Source organism: Nipponia nippon, unplaced genomic scaffold, assembly GCF_047370975.1.
Source record: "Nipponia nippon isolate SJK-2023a ecotype South Korea unplaced genomic scaffold, ASM4737097v1 scaffold_1, whole genome shotgun sequence".
NCBI classification, from domain to species: Eukaryota; Metazoa; Chordata; class Aves; order Pelecaniformes; family Threskiornithidae; genus Nipponia; species Nipponia nippon.
The window spans coordinates 57,585,283-57,607,530 of NW_028262290.1; the positions used below are offsets into that span (position 1 = coordinate 57,585,283).

The following is a 22,248-nucleotide window of genomic DNA, read 5'->3' on the forward strand; positions in this document are numbered from 1 at the left end:
CCTTTTAGTTTATGTCTGGGCTGGATATTTTTGTTGTTTTAAAGTCTGCATGTGTGTGTTTATGTGCCCAAAAAGTGTTTGTGTGTGTGGGTATATACATACACCTTTTTTTTTTTTTTTTTTTTTTAGGTTTCTGTAATGTGTTGTCCTGACTGAAGATCAAACACATGAGCTATTTTTACACAGTGATGAGTCCTTAGACAATCCTGTTTAGAGTTTGGGTTTGTTTTGATTTTGATTTCAAACTGTCTTCTTCCTAAACACTGAAATGTGACTGACTTGGAAGCGCGCTAACCATTTCACTCTGTTGATGAAGGGTAGTCCCTGTATTAAATTTAGTCATCTCCTGCAAGAAACTTTTTCATTTTTTTTTAGGACAGGAGGATCTTATTATAATCATAAGGGTGGAATCCAGTACTGTAATACACAGTACTGGATTTTATTTGCAGAAGAGCCCCCTTTTAATGAGAGTAAATTCCTAGTGCTAAGAGCCAAAAATCATGTTTTACTGTTTATTTTTTACTATTTGGCATGTCCTCAGACAATTTGTTTGTTGTGCTGGATCATCACGGGGTCTGTTAGATCATCTAATTGAAAAAAAGGGAGTTTGTTGTCCTGGAACGACTCCAGAAGTTGTTTGTTCCACAGCCAAGTCCCTCCTATGCTCTAACTCTGAGGTCACCTCCATAAGTCACATTTATTATGTTTAATTTATTTCCCTGTTATGCACTTGGAATGTAAAAATTTTTAATTAAATATGTGGCATAAAGTGTATTTTAAAAGTAACAATGTAAATATATCTCTAAGGTTAGTCACCTGGCCTTCAGCCTTAGGTTGAAGATTACTCATTCTGTACTCTCAACAGAAATGAACTGATTATTATTGCTTATGATAATTACGTCTACTTCTAAGATATAGATAAGGTACTGAACGATAGGGAAAGTTTTTTAAATTAATATATATTTCTGTTCGTGAAAAAAATGATCGTCATGCTTTGATTTTCATGTATTCACATCTGATTTTTCAGGAACAGTAGTCGTTGAGGAGATATCTGACAACATGCTCTGTCTAATAATATCAGGCTTGAACAGTATACTTTTGTTTCTGTTCAGAATGTCCCGAGTTCTTTCTACAGCAGCTTTAATCAAGTTTTTCTTGAAAAGTATATTTGGGGGTAGAGGGTGCATCTGTTTTTACTTTTATTCAAGATCATTCAAAACCTAATCTGCCTCTTAAAAGGTGCACTGAGAAATGGAGTTGCTCTTTAGGATTTTATACACTGATCTATGAACATAATTTTTTCAGAAAACAGAAGTCTTACTGCCTCTTTTGACTGAGAGAGATTTTTATGCCCCATAAATCAGGAAGGGGAGTTTCAAAGGGCTAGTTCCTATCTGTAGGTAATTACATATTCAGTGCAATCTTCTGAAACATGTATCATCTGTGTCAAAAAGGAAACCAGACTGCTGCCGACAGCTCTTATCTCATGAGCATGAAAATTGGGAGGGAGGGGGTTTTAAAGTTTATATTGTTCTTTCATGATGGTTATGAGATCTCATACAACTGTGTGAAATCATCTATAGGATTTCCTGCAAAACTGATGCTGCTGGCATTGATTATCACAGTGGATGGCAGGTATTAAAGAGTCCCCAAGTAAGAAAGTAAAAAGTGTGGAAGAAAAAGCAGAGATTTTTCCAAAAAAAGAGAGAAATTTCTCAAAGAAGTAGTCTATAAGAATTAGAGGATGCTATCTTTCATAAAATGATAGGTTAGTCCTGACAATTAGACCTGGAAAGCAAGTAAAGGAGATCAGGGTGCAGAAAGAAAAGGGAGGTGGTGTTGCTTAATGTGCTTACTTCCTATTCTAAAGATAGCTATCTAGATAAAAATGTCAGTGGTATTACGGAGTAATTGTAGACCAGGATGTATTCAGTTTGCTCCAGCTGCTTGACCTTGCCTAGCTGTTGATTGAAATGAAACAAGCCGTGTTGTGATCAGCACTTTCTCTGGGCTGCTGTGGAAAGTTATATGAATGCCCATCGGTGTCTCTATAGGTTTTCTGGGCGATTGTACTGAACCCTGTTTGCTGCAGGTTTTTCAGGCTCAAAGCAAAACTGTGCTGTGTGCCCAGCTCTGCCGTGCCTTTCGGAACATGTCGATACTCACAACGGAGTAATTCGTATTTGGGCCGTCCGGCCTGACAGGAGCTAATGATCAAAACTGGGAGTGCAGCCGCTGTTCCAGCAAGCAGCCCAGCGAGGGAACAGCTTCTCCGTGCAGGTCATCTAATCACTGGGCTGTCGTTTTACAGCATAACCAGTCTCGCTAAATTTATGGTGACTTCGAGTAGCTTGAATCTAGGTTTTCTGGCATTTTTATGTGGAAAACACAGATCCTTCTCTTTGTACCACCTTCTTTCCCCCAAAAAGGGAATATCAAAGAGTGAGGTCCATCTTGCACACTGAAACTGCATGACAAAACCCACAGTAATTGCAGGTAGATTCCAATAACTCAAACATATTAACAGATTCTGTGAACTTCACATCTTGATTTCGTGTCTGATAGCGTTTCCTTGCATGTTATCATAGGTCTGAGTACTCTTTAAAGGTGTATCTGTCTTCTTGCTTGCAGGATTTTTGAGGATGTGCATGTCTGCTCTGTAAGTGGGTCAGCATGCAGACAACTTTTTTAATACATCAAGTTATGGAAGTTGGGATCAACAGTGAGGAAGACCTCAAAAAGTAGCTGGGAAAATAAAAGTAACAAAAATGCAAAACAAAATGAGGGTAGAGCTGCATAATGACAGCTTGGCTCTTGGCATAAGAAAATGTGTTTGGTCACGGAGAAAGCAAAATACACATGCCCAAAACCTAGAAGTGGAAAGTATGCCATGCACAGTCAGTTAAGAAACCTGTGCTGGAAAAAGAAATGATTGTATTGAATGATTATTCGGAGAATTAAAATTTTGTTTCCATCAAGACAAATGTGAATTTATGTGGAATTCATATAGGAAAGAAGCACACAGGTCAAGTCTCCGGCTTGAGTTGGTGGCAGAGATCAGAAGAGACATTGTGGACTATGACTGAATTGACAAATATTGCCAGTGGATCATCCAAAACAGTTGTGGGGTTCCACAGGATTCTCATACACATAATTTTATCTGCCCTGGTACTGGATCACTCTGAAAACTGAAGGCCTTGTGGTGTTTGTCAATACATTTTGTTGTTTAATTTTAGCATATGACTTCTGGATTTCAAACACAATGTCACCTATAAGAAGTTGCTCAAAAGTGACTAGAATTTAGGTTGTGGTTCTTACAAAGTTCTGTGAAACGCCTGAATATATTCTTAGAAAGAATACTGCAAAAAGCTTTATCTGAAAATGTCCTGCTGTATATGTAAAGTACCCGCAGGCATATGAATATCCCATCCATTGACTGCTGTTTCCTGATTTGTTCTGAGCAACTAATTGCTGTATATTTAATGGCCCCATTCTTATTTTAAAGTGAAACCTGACTGAAAATACTCAGCAGTTACTGAGCATGATCATCTACAAATATTTTAATTGTTTATTTTCCAGCATTTCAAATACGCAGGTGAGTGCCTTTCAGGTACTTTGATAATGTCCATTGTAACTTAATTTCAGCACTCTACAATGATCTTTTTAAAGTTTCAACCTGATATTTATCTAAAATGGTTTAGCTTGGGCATGTGTGTTTCTTGTTCGCTTTATAGAAGGACGTACAGATTTTTAATATCCTCTGTCTTGCATTTTGATAAAAGACTCAGTCATTTGGAGAAAAAATGTCTTAACGATGAACAAGCAAACTTCATAGGCCTTGGATCCTAAGGCAGTTTCTGGTGCATTCATCAGACTTCACAAAAACTCAACTAGTGAAGGTAAATACTCTGTCACCATTAGAGTGGTGGCGAGTCCGTGATAAAGTTGATGGATTGGTTATCGCTCTTACTTTAAATGAAGTCTCTTGAATATTGCTAGGCTCCCAGAAGAGATGGAAACCAGTAGCAGGCGGCTGCTATTGTCAAAACACTTTTTTTGCTTGATGGCGCATCCCTGAGTTGCCCTCCTGAAAAGCAGTGCTGTCACTTTGGGCTGGATGAATCGTCCTTCTGCACCACCAGTGCCTAGAGCAGTAACAACAGGGTTAATCTCCAAGTTTTCCTTCCAGGTCAGTCTGAAGAACTGTGTTCAGTTTAGCTTTCTGATGAAGTAACTTTTAAAGACTCAGTTTTCATCTGATCTTTTAATTTCTTAATTTAAAACTCACAAAGTAAATTATTTCTGAACTTGCGTGCAATATATGCCACCAACGTGGTGAAGAAACATTCACTCGTGCATGGGACAGGCATATGGACAGAGGAGAGGATTATTATCAGTGGGGTTTTCTTTTGGGAGAGAGAGAGGAGGTGAAGGGTTGATGGAAAGACAGAATAATCCTAAAAGTATAGGAAACTGAGCCTTAAGAGATAAATTCATACCAAAAGACGGAAAATTCTTGTGTGTTGTCAGTAACAAACCGACAACATACCTGTTACCTTAGATTTTTACTTACGTAATTCTACATGGAGAAGGGGGAAGTTGTTACCTGCTGCTTGCTTTTAATTTTTATTTTAAGGGAAATTCAGGCTTACCTGAGTGTGTTGATAGGTAAATGCTAATTTTCATATGTATTGGCATCAGTGCACATAAGGCATTTTATTCAAATTGTACTAGCTTGTAGCTGTGGCAGAATCTGGGAGAGGGGAATTATGTCAGACTCTAAAAGGAAGAGATGCCAGCTTTTGAAAAAAATATGTTGTCATGATCCCTGTAGTGAAGAGAGACAGGGTAGTTTACGGTTTAAGCGTTTGTCTTCCAGTGGCTCCCTACACCTTTGTAGGGAGCATTTCAGCATCACTGAAGCTGGGGTTGTTTTATGAGATTTGGGGATATGAGCTGCTTGTCCATGTGGCATTTCTCATTGCCTGAGGTCATTAGATGGCTTATTGACCAAGTTGAACAGCACCTTATTGAAAGAACTGTTCCTTTTTAAGTGAAGAAAAGCATTAAAATGTATTAACATTATTTTCTTATGAAAAAAGTGGATTCATTAATACTACTAAATATGATTGATCATGAGCAGAGGTGCTAAACTGCATGCAAAAGCTCTTCTCATAGTGAAACTTGCTGGTCACCAGCTCTGCACCTTTACTTTCCAAGTTATTAACACATCACTGAGACTACACTAATTTTGGCTTGCTGCCATACAATGCAGTTGCTCAGCTGTATTTCTTGCTAGTAACCTTTATTTTCATTTCATAGTGATTTCTGATCGCTGATTATTAGATCTCTAGATGAACTCACCTTGAATCCATTTATAGTCTGTGAAGAGAAATAGCCATTTCAAGGGAGGAATTTATTAGATAATATTATAATAATTTTCATAATTCTTAGATTTTAAACATCTGCGTTAGAATGAGATACATTGCACCCCACGTTTAATTTATTATATTAGCTTGACATCTGGTAAGAAGCTCAGCTGTAGAAGTCAGCATTTAGCCAGATGAATTGCATTGTAAGATTCAATCCTTTTCACTGCAGTTGGTTAAAATTGTTATTGATAATTGAGTTTTGCATAATGCGTACAGTGATAACCCTTAGTGGACACAACATTGTGTCTGTACTATGTGCAATTATAGCAGATTTTCTGTGTGGCCCATATCAGAGGTTTCTCTTCTTATCATTGATATTAACCCCCAAAATGTTCAAGTGAGCAGATTCCAAGCATGAGCATAATATTAAATCTGGTGTCTGGGTTTTCATGTGCCAAATGAAAACTAAAATTAAATTAAAAAGTCCAGCGTGGTATACATTTGGAATAGAACAGGCTGTAAAAAAATTTACATTATTTTGGTATTATGTATAGATAATATAGCATGGATTTGCATAGCTTGTAATATTGGTCAGTGTAAAGAATGACTTTTTAAGTTGTCATCATGATTTTGATAACAAACAATGAGAACAGTCGTCTTCTAAGATTGTTCTAAATATTATAACAATTCTAAGATTTAGTTCTTAAAATCTGGTAGTATAAATCAAAACCCAAAAAATAAAGTCCCTTACTTAATAAATATGTGAGTATTTGTATTTGTAAGTCTGTGAATGTTTTGAATTTTTGAAGTGCAACCTGTCTGAAAAAGGCACAGAAAAGAAGTATTACTATTCATTCAAAAAATTAATGACAACAACATTCTGTACATGTAATTCCGACATTGGGTAATGTAAGTTGTATACTAACACTAATTTAGCTTTCCATAGGCAACTGAAATTACTAACAGTCCACAGGAAGGGAAGCACAGTATTTGGCACTATTGGAAGTATTTTGTCACAGCATCAGTTTTTTGTGATAATCTTTGGCTTTGTGCTCTGTACAGTTTACAGAAGACAGCCATCAGCTTATGCTATAAATCACATAAAATTTTAGAGACAACATATGAAAGTAACCAAGTTAAACTTGAAAATTTAGGCACTTGACTGAGTGACATCTTTTTCTCCTTTCTACTTACCTTCTTGCAGGGCATACAGAGAAATAATCTGGCCGTTCAGAGAGCTGTAAATAACAGCGAAGGTAACTTGGGCTGGGGAAGCGATATGGTAAAGGCATGAAGGGAGCCTGAGGAGATTCACAGATTAGCAGGGAGGCTATTGTTTGCTGACACAATAGAAGGAACAGGCTCCAAAAGGTGTGTGGACGCCTGCCATCTTCTGTCTCCTTTCCCTCTGCCGGACAGGACTTCCATAGGAGAAAGAGCAGCTCGCCATGATGAGGTGCAAGCGCGAGGAAAGGGACCTCTCCATCCCTGGCTCTCCTCCCTCCCCTCAGGCGGTTGTGGTGCTTTTTGAGCTGGACCGGTCCTGGGTATTGCTGTTGTTTTCTGCAGTCGTGCTCTTACAGAGCCGGGCTCTTCTGGCGGCTCAAAACTCTGATTTTTTTTTTTTTTTTTTTTTTTTTCCTGTCTTCTACCGGACATCTCAAGACGGAATTATTAAAATAGGCAAAACAGTTGGGATAGTATTATATTAAATACTTTTCTCTAGTCAAGGGAAAGCTCTTCTGTACTTCTCTGGAAAGCAACGGTATGCCTTTGATTTCTGTCAGGTAAAACCAGTGGCCCTGACCTGTGGTTCTGGATAAAACGTTGCCCCCAACGGCCCTTGCAGTGTGCTTGCTGTGGTAGAAGGCTGCAGCCCTTATGGCCCAGGATGACAAGGCAAGCCACGCCACAGCATGCTACGTGCTTCGCCTGGTCATTGCCGGCAACCACAGGGATCCCTGGTCTGATCAGTCCCGCTCCTCCTAGTCTCCTTCTCTGATACCAGCTGTCGTTTCTTACCATCTTCATCACTCTTCTCTGTACCTCTGCCAGCTTGTGAGCATTTCTCTTGAATGGAGGTGACTAATGTTGATCATGTTTTCCATGAATTCCTATGAGTATAATGTTAACACCTTTCTCTCTATGAGGAATACCTTATTTGATTATGTATTGGGCCTCCATTGGGGGTGGGGGTGGGTATTTTCCTTTTGTTTTGCTTTGTTGTGTTTTCATGGTGTGGCCCTCTGACAGCCCATGGTCATTCTGAGGTGAAATATGTCCAGAAATAAACCTTTCAAAGGAGGACTCTCTGATGATACACACATGCAGAGGAACTGCATTTGAGATGCACAAGCAACTCAAATTTGGACATTTGCGATCTTTTTCATCATTTGCTTTTGCAGCCTCAATAAAATTATTTTAAAATGAATGACATAGAATAAACTTCTGTCATGTATTGTGTGCCTTTTATAGATGTAGTTCTTGAATCTTTCTGAATGTACAGCTGTCCATTCCCAAACACACTGTAAATTGTTGTATGGACCACAAGCATTTGAATGGTACAGACAAGTTTTAACCTAGCTTAATGTAAGTCATTTACATGTTCAGACAGAGCATCCTTGTGTGTATTCTTCCAAGCTCTCTCCTTTGTATACAGAGTGTTATGCTGCTTTGTATTTCTGGTAAAAGTTTTGCAGGCCTAACCTATTAGTAGCTGGTTTTCCCTACATGAGCAGGCAGCATCCTAAGCTGTCTAAAGGTTAAGAAGAGATCTGTCAACAAAAATTTACGGTGGTTATTTTTATTTAAATCAAGTGTTCTCAATTAGTGTCCGTGTAAAAGAACTGTGTGAAAGAATACAATAGTCATAATGTATCTAGTGATCCTTTAGTGGCAGATTATGATCATATCTTTATTAGCGGTGGTAATTGCGGTGACAGTGTTGCTGACAGGTTAAGCCATTTCTTACGACAATAGCTTTTGTGCTGTTGCATCAGGATCAGAAATGCAGTTCCTGAAGATTTGCATAATATGAAGAATAGGCTGCAAAGACATGGAAGCACAATCTTGCCATTGTGTTCAGTGATGTGGGTGGCAGATTGCTCTAGCTGATGCTGAGCAGGAAGAGCTTGCATATGGGTAGGTTTAAAGGCCTTTAAAAGTTTTAAGATTGGTAGGCAAATTGATTGGCTAGGTGAGTGGTGCTGTAAGTTGTTAAATACTCCAAGCAGCTATAAGCTTTTTAAAACCCGCTCTGTTTTAAAATATATAGTGCAGTGTCTGAACAGCTGCACGAGCTGAACTACACTACTTTTGCATTTGTAGTATTGGTAACCTCAGACACTGCTGGGATAGTTCTGCGTAGCATTGCACTGCATCATTTGGACATTAGCTAAGATTTAAAGGTTCAAGGAGGTTGCAAGGCACTAAGCTAGAATGGTTCTCAAAAAAAAATAAAAAACCCAAACCAAGCAAACAAACAAAACCAACGAAAACCCCCCATATGTACCTGTAATTATGCAGATTGGTATGGAAACATGGCACCATTGTTGACCTAGGTGAAACTTTAAAACCAGAGAAAATGTTGCCATATTTTAGGAAGTTTTCTCACATAATGCATTTTTATTTTAAAAACAACCTTTTTCTTTCCCAAAGTGTGTGAGAAAATACAGATTCCTCAGTAACTTATTTATTATTTTTAAGTGACTTGTTCCAAAATGTCTGCAAGTTCTCTGGACTTGTCAACCTTTCTCCCTTCTCCTTCATGCACACACCAGTGTTTTTATCACCTCTCATCCCAAGTTAAATGATCCCATGAGATTTCATCCATACTCGTGATCCTTAGGATAAATTAAATATTTGCTCCAAAGAATCTAACCCATGTTACACAAACAGCCCAGTGCATGCTGGAAAAAACTTCTGCTTTCTAGTAAAAATAGGATCAGTAAAATCATATGGGTTTGAATTTCATTAACTCATTCTATAAAGGTTCCATCAGAATACCGTTGGAATTTTAAGACTAGCCAGGAATAGAATGAATTAATAAGAGAATAGAGTAAGTAGACTTATTTCCCAGGAAATGGTCACGTTACATTTACAATTGTTTTTCCCCTCTCCCACACAGGTATGCAGACAGAATAGTCATCTACATAAGTAATCTATCTGCTTAGTCTTCATATCTACTATTTTATCTGTCCAGAGAAATAAATAAATTCATGTCGTGAAAGCATAGAAGTTCAATTGCAACATAAACCTGGTATTGGAAAGGACCACTTGGGTCAACAAGTCATGTCTCTTCAATTATGAGCAAACGTGATAGCTATTTAATCCAAAAGATCATCTGCTTTGCACACATATACCACAAAGATACCTATAGGAAACTTAAGATCTATACCACAAAAAGCCAAGCTGAACATGACTCAACAAGTATTTGTTACAAGCAGATGTATAGGTCAGGAAAAGATAGATGGATGAGGAGAAAAACAGTGTGTGGTTGGTTGTTCAGTAAGTTTTGATATTTTATCTGGATTTGCTAGTCCAGACTCATGCAGTCAAGCAAAAGCTGTATTTCTGCAATAAATATTACTGATGCAAATCAGGGTGTGAGAGTGTGTGAGGCTACATGCATCTTGGAAACATTATTTCCTGAAGCCAATTCTTAGTGATTACTCTTGTGTGTAGTAACATGTTGGGATCCTTAAACAGGGTTAGGAAACGGACTTACTTGCTATGAACTTACCAGTGCTTTTGAGAATTGGAATTGCATTAATATGCACTCGCTAACTGCAGTTACAGAATTCCTTGATTCATGCTATGGTAGTTGTATGCAAGGATTGTGTTTATTTGTAAAAATTTCCTGTTGAGGGACACCATTGACTATAACTGCAGACACTCGGTACAATCAGAGCGTACTTTTGAGTTCGCATGCCAATAACTTCACTTTGTAGAGACCTTTTTTTGGAAAATCAGCCATTTGCTGGGATAGCTAAAACCTAATTTCTCAAGCAGAGGAGTTAAAAAACAGTGAAAAAACTAAAGTGTATCTCTATGTTTATATCAAGATGGAGGGGTGATACCAGCACACGTAAATCACGGATGTGTTTGTGGTGAGTGTAGAGACAATCTAGCTCAGCAGAATGTTGTCTAATGAATAGGGGTGGAGGCAGGCATGCTGTGACTGCGAGTGCTTTGCTGAGGCGTGTGCCTTCGAGTTGAAGGCGAGGCTAAGGCACATCTTACATATGTTTGGTGTCTCACAAGGTTTTTTTTCCCCAGTTTTTCATTCCTGTCCAAATAGGGAGATCGTGATAGCTGACCTTAGCATTTACTATTAAATGCAAAATTCTGTATGGCATGCCAAATCCTTTATAAATTGAAGATAAATGATTTGGCTTCACTGTTACAGCTGCGCAAGATGTTGGTCAGCATGTTGCAGAGAATCCAGGACATGTCTCCTGTATAGATTTTTTTTTCCTCTATTTTTTAAAGTAGCAACTCCAGCTATAATTCTAGCTGACTTCCTTATTTATTGATGAATTCACTTCTAAATTAGGGTGATATTAGCATGTTTTGCCTGGCTTTATTTAAATCTATTTAATCTTGAGGGCTCTCCTAAACAACTGATTAGAAGTAATTTTCCATTGCCTTAGAATGTGAATGTATTACTTTGTTTATTCAGTTTGGGGCGGGGGGGGGGGTGTCCTTGGAGTGCCCACCCAAGTGAAACTCCTCATAAATTGGGATACTGTGATAAAAGTGTTTCCTGTTTTGCTAACAGTGTAACACACCCCATAACAGAGGTTTGCAAATTCATCAAATGAGAGGTTGTCCTTTTGCTTATTGCAAAAGCATCCATGTCACTTAGTTTAACAGTGTTATTTGATTGTAATATGTAAGAATATTTAAACCACATGAGGCTACTTAGTATTTTAAACATTATTCGGCCCTTGCTGGATTTATGTTAGTTTCAATCAGCAACTTCTGCCTCTGGTACCGACAGATGGACATGTGTGCGGTGCTGCCATGCAAGTCTCTCTTCATGGAAAGGGATTTCTGGTCTGAAAAGACAAGTAATAGACACGTGAATTATCTTACCAATAAGGATCTAAATGGAAACCATGAGCTGATGGGGATAGCCAGAGGAGAAATTCCCGTTTCCCCCTGCTTCCTTGCGAGACATGGATGAGGAATAACTAGCTTGGATAAGGAATAACTAGCTTGAATGAAAGAGGATTGTCCTCTTTCTTTAACATGATCATACTGCAAATCTGCTTTTCACCTGGTGCTTTTCCACACAGGCTTTCCAGGAACATCTGGCTTCTTCTTGGAGCTAATCCTCCCCTTCACAAATGCTTCTCGGGGCAAAAGGCTATCATGCTCATTTCTGTGGGCTGTTGCCTGCAGTTCTCCTCTGGAAAACCTTTCTTTCTCTTCAGACCCTATTACCTTTATTCCATAGTCTTCCACCACATCACTTCACCTCCTTTCTCCCTTTTGCTGCTTGCCTGTGCCTTGCGGAGATGGGGGTTGTGGTTTGTGGGACAGGACCAGGTGAGGGGTAAGTTGCTTTGTCAGGTGAGTTACGTGCTGCCAAGTAAAGGAGTATGGCATGGGAATGGGGACAGCAAACTGGGTCAGGGAGCCAGGGAACTACTCAGAGCGTTGCCGCGCCCCTCAGCATTGCCTGACCTTCTCCTGCATCAGCGAGTTTGTCCTTAATCCACAGTCATGAGGTCAGTTCGGGCCCAGGTCTGCAGTCACTGTGGAAATACATACCTCACCTTCTCTGGCATCTCTCCCATCCCACTTCTTAAAACTGAAGAGTTCCTCTTGAAATTCTTTTAATGACTTTTTTGAGGTCGCGGGTTTAAACACAAAAGGATAAAGGTTGGATTTTTTAGCATGACATTCACTTCTCTGCAAAGCATGTGCTGTGTATTTTCTAGACCCTTAGTCAGTATTTTTAATACAGAGTTGTAGGTTTTTTGGTTCCTGGTTCACGTATCTTATAAAAATCCAAATGTAGCATTCCAGGGAGTGTGTACTTTTGTGTTAATATTTGACATCTGCAGGGAGACAAACTTACCAAGAATTTATTACCAGAGAGAAAGAATTATTTTTCTTGAATACCTATGCAAATACCGATTTATTTTTCTCTTTTCTGACTATGGTTTGACAATGAGGTGGAGTGAAAAACACAGGTACTAGTGAGTTGCATATCCTGATGTGCAGCGGCGGGCTACATGAAAAAGAGAGGTCAGTGAGGAGGAGCAGCTCAGTTCACCACAGTGTTACCCACCTAGTGCAGTGCCCATACTTGAGGGCGGTGACAGCAGAGAGTTCACAGATCCCTGTGAAAGCTGAGGCAGGAAGAGTGGCAAGCAGGAAGAATCTCTTTTCCAGTTGCTTAGCTCCCCCCTAAGCTTTTTGTTTACATGTGTCTTTCCATTTGCTCTTTTTTTGAGAAACAGAACCAAAGCCACAGTAGAGGCTGTGTAAGGGGAAGATGGTTTGCAAAGGGTCTGCAGGGTTTCTGTAGAGAAACTTTCTCCACCTCTACTTAACGTTTGCAAGAAAAAGCTCTGCATCAATTCTGCTCTGGATTAGAGGGGCAAAAAGCAACCGGGTCTCTTGAGCTGCATCTGTAGGAGCTCGCCATTAATTCTCACTGGGGTTTTGTCCCTCTTTAGCCCAAACAGGACAAGCAGGAGAAACAAGATTGTGACTTTGTGGCAGGGGTGGCCACCCAGTATGGCTGTTTCCCTGAACTCAGCTTCAGCTGGGTCGTCAATTCTCTTCCATTCAAGGATGCAAACATGGCCTTACACAAACGACTTGGGCTCCCCAGCGTTCAGCTTGAGGCTCACAAACAATGCAACCTGAGGTGGGAACTCGCAAAGGAAAGCAGGAAATAAAAGTGTCTCCAGTTTCCCTCCAGGAGGGCTTATGCTGTGTCCCCTGGTTTCACAATGGGCCAACACCAAGGTTGAGCACGAAGCAGAAGAAGATGAATCTTATTTTTGCACACATGTACCCACTCACTGTGTATTTATATTCATATATATATATGTGTGCATATATAAATATATGTATGTATACATATGTTGCCTGATCTGATGGGACAGAAGCAGTGTAAAATACCTCATTTTCAGGAGGACCAGGAACTTGAGGAGGATGCCATGTTGGTTGCCTGGGAAGAAAGGGGAAGGGCAGGAAGAATCTCCTTTCCCTTGCCCAGGATTTTGTTTTTATTCATATGTACGATTTGTACTAGAAACTGGTTTGGTAAAGCAGCATTGCTGAAACCGTTTATAGAGGCAGGTATTTGGATCATGCTCACAGTTCGGGTTTATCCATGTGCAGAGGAGACATATTCATGTGTGGTAGCTGTGATTTCTCTCTGGAAAATAAAAAAGAATTGCTGTGTCCAAAGGGGGTGAAAGCTTCTCTTGTGTTTATTATTGCTTCTAGGATTTTGTAGTTTCAAATGTGTCAGGATAAGTGCTGTATTTTGGAAAAGCAAAGGGAGGATTGGGAATATAATTACAGCCAAAAGTTCTTTCTGGGCACAGGTTGCTTGCGCGTTGTCGTTCTTGAACTGTGTGATCTTTTCTCAGGAGGAAGAGACCCAAAAGGGTCATGGGGTTTTTCGAGGGGGAGAGAGGAAATGAGAAACACTTTCCCTCTTTTGGAGAAAGGTAAAAGCAGGATATACCAGGATCCTGTGAAATCCTCTTTATTGGCACTGGGCCTTTTCAAAGCTGGGAACAAATCTGCACCAAAAATCCCAACGTTAGTACATGCAGGAAGAAAACTGCTGAGGAGAGGAGGGGAAGAAACAAGGCAGATTTAGCTCCTAGGACCAGCTGACACTAGCCAGATTTGGGACCTAGGTCCCAAACTCTGAGGTATTTACCTAGGAAATAAATATGACTATGTACATCTTGTGCATCATAAATTATGGCTTCTGACACTGAAGAACCATGAAAATCCAGACCCAGTTAGTGATTTCTAGCCAAGCCTGTTCAGTTTTGAGCCCTCATAAGGCTGCAGCAAAGAGGAAATGCGACTGCTCCTCACGAAAGCCGTTCATCATGTATCCCGTGCCTGACAGCCTCCAAAAACAGCAGACACCCTGAATTGTACTTCCAAACCTACCTCTATCCGAGAAGGTTTTTGCCCCTCCAGACAGGGAAATGTCAACAGGAAAAAAGCAATCTGTTCTAAAAAATGCAGTTCAGTAACGCTTAAAAATGCATATTTTGTCCTGGCAGATCCTGTCAATTTTTAACCTGTAGTGTGTCCACCTAGGTAAGGAGGAAGATAAAACAGCTTCTAGAGTCTAGATCAAGCGGTACCATAAAAACACTTACCTGGCACTTGAATTCCTGAAGACTCCAGGTACCCAACCACAGTTGGAGCAGTAGCTGTTTCTCTTCTGGATCCTGCTCTTTTCACCTTCCTGTGGTGTGCACTCCAAGTAGACAGTACCAGTCCCTCTTCCTCAATCCAGCAATTCCCACCTGAGTGACAGAGCAATTGAAAAAAAACTAAATCCTTCTGTTTGTAAAATCTAGTTTCTTTTTGCCTCGTACATCTCAAGACTTTTTAGGTAAAAATGATATTTTGTTTGATTGAAGTTGATGGCAATTTCTCTTGGATTTTAGTCAGGACCGGGATTTTACACACATACGTAGCTATGAAAATACTAATTTTTTACTAATCCATCTTTGAAAGTCTGTGGGAATAATGATATTTGGAGATAAAGGCTGAAAATATTTTGGGACTTCAGAGCTGTTGCGTCCATCCTTCTTTTAGTGCTCTCCTGCCTCAGTGAATCGGGGATCGCGTTTGAGTAGTGCGGGTGGTTTCTACACAGTGGAAGTTTAGGAGAAGCCAGATGCTGTACTGCTGCTTTTGCGCCGAGATGCCAGTTTGCAAGGCGAGAGATTTGAAGCAAGAAGGAATACCCATAATGTTGTCTAGCTCAATGTTTCATTTCAGGACCTAAAATGGAGGTAAATGAAGGAACAAACATAGGGTTTCTTGTCGAGATTTGTTGTGGCGGGGCTACTGGCATGTATGCTATCACGTTTGGATTAAACATTATCCTGAGCTATGGGGAGAGCTTCATTTTCTCGTTCAGCTGCTACAGTTTGGAATATTCAAAGGAAAAAACCGCCTATGTGCTGCTGTGACAACTTGTGGAAAGGGACGCTTTGTGTATTAGTAAGTCAACGCGTGGTGTCTGTGCACACGCGTGCATTTTGTACAGGTGCACCTATGGATGCCCACCTGATGGTGGGCACCCGGCCTCTCGGCGGGCTCCCGCCTCTCCTCCCTGAGGTCAGTCAGGGCGGCAGCCATCACCTGTGGCAGCCTGGGATTTCAGACCCAGCAGCGCCAAACCTTGCTCTGGCAGCAGCCGGGCTCTTCCCGTACCGCCGAGGATATGCGGGCAAAGATCGGGACCCCCCCCCCCTCCGTCCCAGGGCGCCGCGTCCCGCCGAGGCAAGGCCGCGGGCAGAGGGGGCCGGGGCGGCCTCCGCCGGGGCTTTGGGGGGCCCGGCTGGGCCCAGAGGCGGCGGGTGCCGCCGAGGCGATGCCAGATCCAGGTTTTCGCGGCAGCAGCGCTGCCGGGGCGTGAGGGCCGAGGCCGCCGTGCGCGGCGGCGCTGGGGCGCGGTGCGGGGCGGCGGGGGCGGCCCGGGGGCGGCCCGGGGCGGGGGGCGGCGGGAGGCGCGGGCCCGGCGGAGCCGCCTGGCCGCGGCCCCGCAGGATCCAGGTAGATCGGTCCGGCTTTTACCTTTCTCCTTCGGCTTCCCCGCGCCTAGGGCTGGTAGCTGGGCTGTTTCCTGGTCTGGCAGAAAGAGGCAGTGCTGAGTTAGGAAGACAAAAATAGACCTTTACAGAGAAATATAGGGATTGTGTGCGCGGTGGGGAGGGAGAGAGGAGAGCGGCACCCGGCTGGTTTCCAGGAGGAGCCCTTTCCTCCCTCTCGTTGCATGTTAGGCATTTTTGCACAGATTTCTCCCCCCCACCCCCTCCCTGCCGGGGCACGGTTACCTCTGCCGCCTGCCCGCCGCATCTCTCCTGGGGAGCAAACCAACCAACTCCGCTTCGATCCGAAAGCGGCTAGAGACCATTTTATGTGAGCAAGCCGGGGAGGAAGAAGAGAGGAGAAACCGTCGCAGGGACACACGGATATATAAAGACTTGTCTTCTGCCTTCCCCCCCCCCCCCCCCTTGTACATACTAAACCTGTAAAGGCAAGGATTTGACATCCATCCTAAGCAGCGGCTATGGGCTGTTTGGGCAACAGCAAAACGGAGGATCAGCGTATCGATGAGAAAGCGCAGCGAGAAGCCAACAAAAAAATAGAGAAGCAGTTGCAGAAAGAGAGGCTGGCTTATAAAGCGACACACCGCTTGCTCCTGCTGGGTAAGGAGGGAAGGGGGCAGAGGTGGGGGCCGGGGAGAGGAGGGCGAGGAGGGGGCATCTGCCCCAGCCCGCCGGGGCGCAGCCGGGCAGGGGACGGCGTCGCCTTGCGCCCGAGGTATGAAAAATGTAGGCTGTTGCATTGAGCAATATGCGAGAGGTCCACGGATCGAGCTCGGCGCCTGAGCCACATGGATGCGTGCACGGGGAAATGCTGCCGGAGGTGGGAGATGCTGTCGTGTCCAAAAAAAAAAAAAAAACCCACCCCAAACCCCCCAGCCTGAACCGTGTGTCACAATCTTCTCCCTTCTTTCTCTTTTAGGGGCTGGTGAGTCAGGAAAAAGCACTATTGTGAAACAAATGCGAATCCTGCATGTCAATGGATTTAATTCAGAGTAAGAATTATTGACGCTTTGTGACTTATTTTTCATTAAATGCGGGAAACAGGTTAGCACACGGTAGGCTAGGAAATTCCTCCTCTCTGTCCCCGGTGTTTTGGTGGCTTGACACTGCGTTTCGGGGGAGGGAGGGGAGGAAGGGGAGCGAGAATAAGGAAATTGCTGCTATTGTATAGTTGCATTTTCTCCTTCTGGCCCCTTTACTGTATTTTACACTGTTGCTACTGCAGCGCTTGACAGGCCCCTGTGTAGCAACAACATGGCGACTACTTTTTACATAGAAGCAAATAACTGAATATTGCATCTGCCTGTAATATAAAAATACATGTCAAGTCATATGCAGGATGACAGTGGCTGCTGTTTTTCCGGTATTGGGGTTAGTGTAAAACTGAAACTAATTTTGCACGTTTTTTAGAAATCATTGTTTTCTGAGGCTACATCATTTTCTCTCTGAAGAACTCTTTGCCAGAAATTATTATTAATGCATAGCGTTAATTTTAGATATCTGTTGGCCTTCGACTACGTATTGTTAATTTAGAGCATGTTTACAGCATGCTGTAGAAATGAAAGAATGACTTCCAGTTCCATCAGGGGAGGCTTTGCAGATGTGGCTATGATTGTCTGATTTAAAAAAAATATCAGGGATGAATGTGCATTGCTCTTCTATGCGAGAAAAGGGGTAAGGGGAAAAACATATTTGTCTTGCTGTTCTTTTCAGTTAGTATGTTGTGATGATTGAAGAGCAGATAAACAAGCGATCAGTGAAAAAAAAATTAAATGCAACTGACTGAACTGCTTTGGAAGAAAAATCAAAGTGTTAATATTTCTGTTTTAATGCAGAGAAAAGAAACAGAAAATACTGGATATTCGGAAAAATGTTAAAGATGCGATTGTGGTAAGAACACACTTTATACTGTTCTTGAATGCTTGGGTGTACTGGAAATGATAAGGATTGTGCTCTCCAAGATTGTGCTGAGAGAAATCCCATTTTGCTGATCAGATTGGATTATCTTCTATTGATCCTGTATCCTAGATTTATCCAGATTAATGTGTTTGTTTTTTTTTTATCCAATTCTAGACTATAGTTTCAGCTATGAGCACTTTAATACCCCCAGTTCCATTGGCCAACCCAGAAAACCAATTTCGAATGGACTACATCAAGAGTATAGCTCCTCTTTCTGACTTTGACTATACACAGGTAAGAATAGAAACCACTGATTTATTCTGCGTCGAGGGGGAATGCATTGCTTCACTTTGATTTACTGAAATGTTGGTTTTTTGCTTTTTGGTCGTGGGAAGAGCTTATGCCAGCGTTACCACTGGGTTAAGTTTCTTACAAGACTGAGGTGGTTGCACCTGTTCTAGTGGTGCAGGGTTTTGTTGTTACTGATTTATTTGCTGCTGTTTGTAAATGCTGCTTCTGCATTTAGTTCTTATCTTCAAAATTTCTGATATAACGATACATATTGATACTTCAAATAAGACTTTGTTGAAAGCTGCTTTCCTACGTGGAATTAGACGCAGGATGTCAGTCTGAGGAGTTACAGTCTACCTAGAGAAACAGATATAAAAGGAAGTAAAAGGATAGAGTGGCCTCAGTGGTGTTTTCCATACTTATTGCACTTCAGAGTGGAAACTCGCGTAAACAGTGGTCAAGTAAGGTGGTTTGCTTCCTTATGTATTTATTGTAGTTGGCATGAGCAGTGGTTTACTTGTATGTAAGTGTTGCCATCTTTTGATATGGAATCATTAGAAAATTCAGGATTTCTGTACAGAAGCTACTCTTTTGTAGACAAATGAGAGCTACCTTTCGGATTAACTTGCATAGGCATCTTATGTTTGAATTTTTTTTTTTTAAATATTATCATTTATAGGAATATGCATAGAATGTTTTATATTTTACGCATGACATGAAAGCAAGTGCATAGACATTCTGAATATTATAAGGAATTTTATTTTTGCAGTAGCACAATTTTTAATTTGCTTTAAAATGATATCGAGAGCAATTTGTTATGGATACAGTAAGGACTAAAAAAAATCTTCATTCATTGGCTAAATGACTCCTAGTTGTTCATGCTGTAAATATTACCAAAGAAGCCATTTATTATAGAGTGTCTTTAGGTGATTATAGCTTCAGAGTGGAGGGGGGAGAAGGGGGAGAGTCATTTCTTTATTATATGACTCATATTCTCTGGTGTGTGGTATTGCCTCTGGTAAACCTACCACTTTCAAGGTTCAAGATAAAGAAAAAATATCAGACATCTTGTACAGTTAGAATTTAGCACAGAATGCAGATGTTAAGAAAACGACTGCAAGGTACACCCGCATATTGCATAATTGCTTAATTGGTAGATGTAAGTTAGTGAAAATGAGAAACTCCTTTTAGAAATGGAATGCGACTTTGATGTGACATATTTGTCTTATGCAGGTATTACAGTTCTGAGGCATTTGTTGCACATTTTGTCTTTTTTTTGCTTGAATTTTGACTCCTATTTGTTTGGGTAAAATAAATGGTGGCATATATGCTTTCCAATTCTCTGTAGTGTATCTGTTTTTCTGAGTTTCTGGGGTAGAATAAAACTGAAGTGGACTTTTCAGAGGGCTGGAGATATTTAATTATTTATTTACTTGTTTTACTGTTTACAAAATCTCTCCTTTTTCACAGAAGCTGACTATATCTCGTCAAATCTGACTCACTGTTTGATATTTTACAGAAGGCAAAAACTTACTCTTCTTGGAGGGGAAAAAGAATAGGGCCTACTGGACTGTGAAACAAGTAATAATTCATTTGAAATCTTGATTCAAAGTCCATTTTCGTTTAAAATAAAGAAAATAACAACTCTGTTTTTTAATTAAGTAGGATTTTTGCTAATACCATCACATTATTTGAAATAGTGGCAAGTAATAGTCCTAATTTTTTAAAAAAAAAGTTGCTACAAGCTTAAAAAAAGAAGAAAAATCTAGTGCTGGTTTAGAAGTAAATATATCTTATGTGTCACTTTCATCTGTTCCCTCTTGTTTTCTTCTCTGCTCGATTCATAGGTTTAATATTTGTAAAATGTATCATCTAGCTAGATACTTTATTGTATTTTGTTTTGTTTTGTTTTATTTTATTTTATTTTTTAATTTTTGTTGGTTTAGTATGTTGTTTCTCTCCAGGATGATGTGTGAGCAAGAGAGATTGAAAAAAAAGAAAAAGTGCTATTGTGCTTCAGGGCTTGATTCTACTCCAGTTTAAGTCAATGATAACTTAAAGTAAAATTACATTTCCAGCTGAAATAACTTTTGACCCATTTAGTATTTTTGGATAAGGACAAATATAAAAATAAATACTTGGATAGTAATCAGTTGGGCATCCTCTACTAAGCGCGTTAGTGATTTTCTAATTAATAGCTGCTGTATGGAATAAGGCCTTTTGAGCCAGAGAAACCAATACAGTATTTAGCAGTAGATATTCAGGACTTGCGGTTCTATTATCCATCCTTAAAAACAGTTGTAAAGGAAAAAATGCTGACTTAGGCAGCACTTAGGTGTTGCCTCTGGGTAAATTTTGGCGCATACTAAAATGTGACAAAGGTTACCCTTCTTCCTTTGAATGAGGGAAGAGGCAATTTTAGGGTTTTTTTACAATATGGATGATAATGAGCTCTTAAAGACATAGCCTTCAGTGTTGCAATATGAATTACAGATGTGTTATTTTTTGGATGATGTTAGCCATGCAATTTTTGTCGTAAAAATCGATGTATTTTAGTTGAAGATGCATTTCAAATACATTGGATGCAAAATGTGGGAAAATGACTGCACTGTATCATGAGTCTTTAAAGAGAGATCCCCGATGAAATGGAAGAGCTTCACTGATGGCACAATATGACCAATGCTCATGAGGCACTAATTTAAATATATTTGTGACATATTGGGTATGCTTGGATATGCATTCTTAAATTGCATAAGAATTAACTAATATGCATTTAATTGTGAAATGTGTCCTTTAAAATAAGTGGATTTGAAAATACTGATTTCCTGTCGGTGAAATCAGACTCTTAATTGCAATTTATGACTGAAATTCCAAGAACTCGAGTAAGGATGGGATTCACGTTTAGACTCAGATATGTATTTTGGGTTTTTCTTTGGCTGTTTTTTTAATTACATAGCTCTCTACAAAACGTAAGCAGAACATCTTACTTAGTAGTAATACAAATTTTAAAACAAATGGTTTTCTCTTTACAGCCTTTTAACATTCCTTTAAGAGTCTGTGGAATGCCCCCCCCCAATAGTTTTACTTACTTTTTAAAAATTATACTGTAAGTTGGTTTAGCTATGCTACCTTGATGATTTATCTAGTTGATGTAAAACAAATTCAAAGGTTTCTTGATTTCTTTTAAAATTTTTATGTTGCATTTCATTACTTTTATTTAAAGCCTGTGCAAATTTTACAAAAAATTTCCTGGGTGACTGATGGGGTCTAATTCTATAAATCGTAAGATTTAAGGCTAGAGTTTTTACAAAGTTAATAAATGTGAATAAGGCAAGTGTTCACTGTAGTTTCTTCCTCAAATTCATGAAAGGAATCAAGATAAACTTTCATCTGATGACTAGTTTAGGTGTTATCTTAGCTCCATATTCCAGGGTGCAATCAGCAGAAGGGCTTTAAATCTGAAATGGAAGCACGCACGCTATATCAGAAAGGATTTTTTATTATTTTTGGCAAAGTGTTGATTGATATTTGCTAAAGTTAACAGGAATTGACCTGCGCCATTTTTAATCCTTTATTGATGGGGATTTATTTTGTCCTTTGTGAATCAGAGTGAACATATTAAGGGCATATTATGCTGGTAGCTGTGGAAAAACATGGTGTATTATGTAAGCCTGTGTTTACTCAAGTTCAGTTGTCTTTATTAAAGTATTTGAATTTTGTGGGCACTACAAAGCTGCTCGGTGCATAGTTCCTTTACCCTTTGTCTTCCCCAAAAATGTAGTCAAATTAAGTTGCTTTTCATAATATATGTCTTGGATCAAGGTCATCTGATCAGTTGTGTGTAG

The 22,248-nt window shown here is 40.2% G+C and overlaps 2 protein-coding genes across 3 annotated transcripts in view; one reads left to right on the forward strand and one right to left on the reverse strand.

Annotated features, from left to right (window-relative positions):
- Nucleotides 1-22,248, forward strand: part of GNAL (G protein subunit alpha L) — a 196,556-nt gene that overhangs the window by 53,218 nt on the left and 121,090 nt on the right. Inside the window, exons 1-4 of one of the 2 annotated variants that reach the window (XM_009470706.2) lie at nucleotides 16,660-16,813; nucleotides 17,133-17,205; nucleotides 18,049-18,103; nucleotides 18,287-18,406. In XM_009470706.2, coding sequence (XP_009468981.2) covers nucleotides 16,675-16,813; nucleotides 17,133-17,205; nucleotides 18,049-18,103; nucleotides 18,287-18,406 — 387 coding nt within the window. In that variant the 5' untranslated portion in view covers nucleotides 16,660-16,674. Of the gene's footprint in view, nucleotides 1-16,659; nucleotides 16,814-17,132; nucleotides 17,206-18,048; nucleotides 18,104-18,286; nucleotides 18,407-22,248 lie in introns of those variants that run through there. The other variant, XM_087756859.1, reaches the window with a different exon arrangement.
- Nucleotides 9,061-16,520, reverse strand: LOC148057389 (uncharacterized). The gene is made up of 4 exons (XM_087756954.1): nucleotides 16,439-16,520; nucleotides 16,179-16,232; nucleotides 14,747-14,896; nucleotides 9,061-11,431 (listed from the first exon to the last, which is right to left on the reverse strand). The coding sequence occupies exons 1-4, from the start codon at nucleotides 16,458-16,460 to the stop codon at nucleotides 11,310-11,312; spliced, it is 348 nt and encodes a 115-aa protein (XP_087613080.1). The 5' UTR covers nucleotides 16,461-16,520; the 3' UTR covers nucleotides 9,061-11,309.